Raw genomic sequence first — 6,017 nt, 5'->3', positions numbered from 1 at the left:
AGGGCTGGCCAGGGTCAGCCCTGACTGCACACACCTCTCCAGAAGCCTGACACGCCTTCTTCCCTTTAAGGAAGTAAAATATGCAGAAAATGCAGTTTGGTCTTCTGTCTTCAACTTGTTGTAAAATCTCCAAAACTTAACCAAATTGCTTAGATTCTTTTAGAATGAAGCTGGAACTGTCCGTCATCAAAGAACACAGCAGTAACAGATGTGAATGACTCCGGGACTTCAGAAAAATGAACCGGCCCCACCTGTTGCAAAGTGCGACATGACTTTTCCGACAACCCAGCAGCTCTCTCTTTGGACCCAGGAATGTGGCGTGGCACGTGATAGTGGTGGCAGTTCCAGTGTGCGCTTCTCCTCCCCTGGACCAGCCTCAGTGCACTGAAGCAGGGGGCTGTGTTCCAACCTTGCTTTGGTACCTGGGACCCTTCAGGTGCCACTGAAGAAACTGCTGGGCTCAGGTCATTACCCTTGAGAACTTCCACCCAGGCTTACACATTAGTGCGCACTGAGCATGCCACGTGACGTTCCCAACGGGGCAGAGGTCATTAAAGATGAAAGGCACGTAGCCTGGCTGCCTGTATGTTTCTTGGTGGGAGAAAGGGCAGGGGAGGGGGCCAAGGCCTTGACAAGGGGAGATCAGCCATCGCACCTCGGGGTCGAGCAGGCACGTGTGCTGCGGCAGGCACTGAGCCAGCGTCAGCTTCAGGACGGAAGCTCTGAGGCTGGCCCGCGTGGCCGTGAGGCTGATGAGAAGTCTTGAGCAAATGCAAAACAACATCACCCATTCAAAATCATTTTACAAGAACTAAAAGTAAACAAAATCTCCTTGTAGCTACGGTAAACTAGGGAAGCGTTCAGACGGCCGGCCTGCCTCTTAGGAAAGGGAAACAGCTAGAGGACCGTACCTTGGTCTTCGCGTTGACGTTGGCTCCTTGCTTCAGAAGGAAGTTGACCATCTTCACATTTCCATAGTGGCAGGCCACAATTAGAGGAGTGTAACCTAGCTGTAAACAAAATAAAAAACAAACAGAAACTTTCCTACTATAGGGGAGAGGGGTTCAGTAGAGTCTGTTACAGCAGGATGGGCAGAAACTCCATCTCACTGTATGGGTATCACACAGCAGGCTGCACACCTGGGCTGTGGGCATGAGTCTGGGTGTGAGCACACCCCTGACCACACGGACTTTCACACCAGCAAGACAGATCAGACGCAGATGCCGAAATCTGACCAAGAATGGAGAGAGGCACAACAGTGAGATCTGAGGACAGGGATGAGAGACTGACTCTGATATGAGGATAGGAAGAGATGCCAGAGGATGATGTGACACTGGGTCCAAGGCACAGCTAAGGCCTGGGGGACACAGACACAGGCAAGCCAGTCCGAGGCCGAGGGTGTGAGGGCGAACCAGCTTATTTTCATGCAAAAACGTTTGAAATCCATGCACTGATTTTCATAATCTGCATTTTCCATGAGCTTGCTAGAGCCCCTTCATACACGGAGGAGAGCAGCACGCCATGCAGGCTGGTGCAGACATGAGCCGTAGGCGGTCTTCTGTGGGGTGTCCTGACACCACAGTCCCCGTCTGGATTGGACTCCAACAAGGACAGGCCAACAGCACAGCCGTGCGAGCAGGAGTGGGGCACGCTAACGGACCCTGCAGACTGCATTTCTGACGGGAAAACCTGAACTTGGTGCAGCCCACTGCAGCTGTGTGGAGCCACCTAAGCCACAATACCACGGGTGACTGGCCTGACCTTGGTGTGAGCATCCTTGTCTGCCCCGTGCTTGGAGAGAATGTCAGCCACGTTCACTTTATCTTCCTGGGCTGCAAGGTGCAAAGATGTGAGTCCACTCTGTGGAAAGATAATGGACGCAGAGAGGCACATTTGGTGACAAGAACACACTGGTCCTCTGCAGCACCACCCAAGCAGCCCCTACCCCTCACACGCTCGGCTCCTTCTAAGCAAACGTGACTTCTCATCTGAGACACGGTCTCTGAGCTAACCAACATTTTTGCAAATACATTTTCTGTTTTCTACAGTGGGTTCTATGCTGTGCTAGGATGCGAGACTCAGCCAGCTGATATCCAAACAACACTCACTTCAAACCCATCAAGTCTCAGACCTGGTGGCTTAAAACTCAAGCCAGGCATGTGCATGTACGTGCTCAAGATCCCAAGAACAGAACGGACTGTGGCGTGGCCATTCCCCCCGGGGTAGTGATTGCCCACTCAGTCCCTCTGTCTCTCTGGCGAGTGCATGCACCCATCAGCAAAAATCTCTTAAAAAACAAAGCGCTGTTCATGTACCACGTAGAGCTTTTGCCCTAGCTGACAGTATGTCCACGCTGCATCCGCCGCTGTTCAACACTGACTGCCTAAACCCTCCCACACATCCTACAGCTGCTTCCAGAATGGTACTCTCCTCCCCACATCACTGCTGGAGTGGCCAGGCCTCCCGGCCACACTGCGGACTGCCCCACACCCGCACTGAGCTAGCCCGCCGGGCCTCAGTGACTTCCTCTGACCTTTACAAAACCACAAGTGAAACCACAGAGGGAGGAACAACCAACAACTTCAGAGGAAGCTTCTCACGTCAAGGTCTAGGGCTCTTTACTCCTTAGAGCTCTACCTGCATACAGCTCTGAGGTTAATAACCTCAGAGAGAGGTACAAAACTATTCTTTGCATTAATATCTTATTACTTCTAAACAAATCTTATGTAATTCTAAGGTATTAAAAACAAATGTGAACATTGTGACGAAACATAAGATTCTTCATCATCTTGATTTTCCCCAAAAAATAGCAAACAGTGGCCGGCAGGTGGTGTGGTGCCTAAGGCACTGGGTCCTCTGTGGCCAATTCTGTGGCTCAAGTGCTGGAGCCAGCGGCCTGAAAACACACCAGGTACGTGTGTGTGCATGCCCAAAATCCTGAAAGGAGAGTAAGGAAGGGACTGCGGTGTGGCCGTTCCCCCGGGGGGTGATTTCTCACTTTCCTTCTGTTTCTCTCTGTCCAATGAGCACAAGTACCTTATAGCAAAAACCTAAAACAAAAAGATCTTAATTACTTTGTGATTCCAAACTTGCTGTTTTCCTGCATGGTTACATGTGTGGCTCAAAATACCCATTAAACATTGGCTGACTGCTGAAGCGCTCTCGAAGGAAGCATAGGCTACATGTTGACAGAAGGAACCAGCAAGAAGGAACAGTGAACGGATTCTAGCTATGTATCTATCATTTTTGTAAATTAAAAACAACAGCATCAGGCCCAGCAGGTGGGATAATGGTTAAGGCACTGGATTCCCACATGGCCAACTGTGGTTTGAGTCCCAGTCTGGAAGCTTGAAATTCACTTGGGGCGTGTATGCAGTACATGCCCCAAATCCCAAGATGAGAATGGAGAAAGGATTGCAGTGTGGCCACCCCACTCTCCGGGGTGATTTTTCACTCTCTCTCTGTCTCTCCAGTGAGTGTACATGCCCTATAGCAACAAATCTCTCTTAAAAACAAAGAAAACAGCATCAGACATTGCATGATCAGTTTTTGTGAACTATTTAGTCTTCCTCAAAATTTTGCCAAACTACTTCAAGGATTTATTTTGCTCATTTTCAAATGAAGATGTTTTTAATATATAGTAAACACGTGCTCTCTTCCTGTATGTTCAAGGACTCCACGTCTCCAGTAAAATAAATGACAACCCGAGTGGCAGGACTTCAAAAGACCAAGACGTCCATGCTCCTGATGGTCTGACTGATCCCTGAGTCTTACCGTAGGCTTTATCTTACTCATTCTTGTTAAAATACAAGTAAGTTTTGAAAGACTAGCCCTGTAGTTAGCTCTCACCAACTTTAAGAAAGGATCCATGAGGACCAGAGAAGTGCATAAATGTGGCGGAATGTTCTGAGTGACAGAGAACGGACGAGGACCGCAGACAGGCCTGTGTCACAGTGCCGTGTAAAGGCTACACCCCACATGACCTACTCAGATGGGATCCACACCAACTCACAGCTGATGCTCCAAAAGCACCAACGAGTGCAGAAAACAGCATTTGTCTATCTGTGGAAAATCTACAGCAACTTCATTTTCATTCAACCCACACCACACGTTACAAAAAGCATCCGGAGGGCAAGGAGACACAGGAGCTTGTGAACGTGGCTGTGGTTTCTGCTTCCTGGGAGGAGGCCTGTGCAGTACCACATGTGGATGGGACAGGTGACGAGTAGGCCCACGGAGCTGTGGGCACAGCTGGCTCAGGCCACGCACGCATGGAGCTATATCCAGGTATGCAAACGTACAGACAAACGTGAACTTGTAACACTAACCCTTTAGTATTTGAAAACATTTTCCTTAATTATACACTGGCCCACTGTCAGGAGAAAAGATGAAATGAAATGACGAGGTGCTTTATATTTCTAATTAATTAAAAATGTTTAAGATTTCCGCCATAAGGTGTGTGCACTTGCTAGAGAGACAGAGAGAAGAAAGGCAAGAAATCACCCCCAGGGGGATGGTCACACCACAATTCCAGGACTTGAACCGTAGTCGGCCAGCACCGTAACGACTACACTACCTGCTGGCCCCTTGATGAGGTGCTTTATTAAAAACACTGATTTTCTGACCACCACAACGACCACCACCCGTCGAGGCTGAAGCTGACTGGAAAAGACCTTTATTCTATTTTCCTGAGTTGCTGTCTCACTCAGAGGTGCCTGAGAGCCTGGGTGGGGGACAGGGTCCTGCTGGGCACAGTTATCTGGACTGGACTCGACAGAACTGCCCCTCCCAGCCCTCCTGGGATCAGGACCAGCAGACGTGAGGGCAACCTTGACTAGCCCTGAACTGCAGTGACGTGGCTCTCGGGAGCCTCAGGAAGCCTCGTCAGCCACGCAGAGCAGAGAGCAGAGAAGTGAGAGCAGAGTCAGGATGCGTCCACACTGCCACACAGGTGGGGTCAGGACTGGAACCTTCACTTCGTCTGGGTCTCCCAGTCCTCAGGGAAGCTTGGCACCCTTCCTGTGCCCTTCCAATGCGTCTCCCCTCCTATTCCGAGTTGTCTTTGGTTCTGTTTACATTCCCCCCGAAGCCTGGCCTGAAGTGAGAGGCGAGAACGATACCTTGGTGGACAGGTGAATGTTGGCCCCCTTGCCCAGAAGCAGTGTGACCATGTCTGCGTGGCCCTCCTGGGAGGCCAGATGGAGTGGGGTCACTCCCTGCTTTGTCACGATGTTAGTCTCCGCCCCATAACTGAGGAGAGTGGACGCTATCTGCATTTGATTCTTCTTGGCAGCGATGTGTAAGGGAGTATAGCCATTCTGGAAAAAACAACAGTAGCGTTAACAATTACCCAGTATATGTCTTCAGGAAATAAGAATCTCTAATCACTGTAGAGTCAGAAAGGGAGCTTACACTCAACTCACTTTCACCAATCACAAGTTTCCACCCAACAATACAGATCTTTCCAACCAAGGTCACAAGGCACCCACTCTACTGTGGGACAGACAGACACAGCAGCCCTGAAGCCACAGATCTCGTAGTTCTGGCTGAGACACGCTCAGAGAAGACAGGGCCTTCCACAGGAGCCCCTCTGAGTGGGGAGGTGTCCATGCCTTCCTGCCGTCTTCTCTTTTCCAGACTACATTTCCCCATTCCTTCAATATTCCCAACAGCAGTGCCAGGTCTAGGCCCTGCCCAGTAAGGATGTCCTGCTCTGAACCGGTTCCAGCCTGTCAGCACTGGTCTGAACTGTGCCAGCTGGGACTGCGGTCAGTCTCAGGGAGGGACTGAAGAGTAAAGGGTAGACGGAATTATTTCCAAGGCCTGTTACACTGCTGTTAATGTGCTCCTGACCGGCTGTACTCAACACTCACTCAAGGTGGCACCGAGTTCTGCATTCTAGGGACAGGGGCACACAGGGGCACAACGTTCCCCTTCCTCGGGGGCTGCAGTGGGGCAGAACAGACATCAGACAACAAAGCTGGCTCCTACCACGCCTGTGCCGACCCTACGCCCCG

The 6,017-nt window shown here is 50.5% G+C and overlaps 1 protein-coding gene across 30 annotated transcripts in view; it reads right to left on the bottom strand.

The window, feature by feature from the left end:
• Positions 1-6,017, bottom strand: part of ANK2 (ankyrin 2) — a 333,322-nt gene that overhangs the window by 107,907 nt on the left and 219,398 nt on the right. For all 30 annotated transcript variants that reach the window (XM_027765833.1, XM_027765842.1, XM_027765857.1 and 27 more), the window contains 3 exons: positions 5,121-5,318; positions 1,762-1,860; positions 912-1,010 (listed from right to left, as the gene is read on the bottom strand). In XM_027765833.1, coding sequence (XP_027621634.1) covers positions 912-1,010; positions 1,762-1,860; positions 5,121-5,318 — 396 coding nt within the window. The remainder of the gene's footprint in view (positions 1-911; positions 1,011-1,761; positions 1,861-5,120; positions 5,319-6,017) is intronic.

This window comes from Tupaia chinensis, unplaced genomic scaffold (genome assembly GCF_000334495.1).
Source record: "Tupaia chinensis unplaced genomic scaffold, TupChi_1.0 Scaffold139767_1, whole genome shotgun sequence".
In the NCBI taxonomy this organism is placed as follows: Eukaryota; Metazoa; Chordata; class Mammalia; order Scandentia; family Tupaiidae; genus Tupaia; species Tupaia belangeri.
This window is presented reverse-complemented; position numbering and strand designations above follow the sequence as displayed.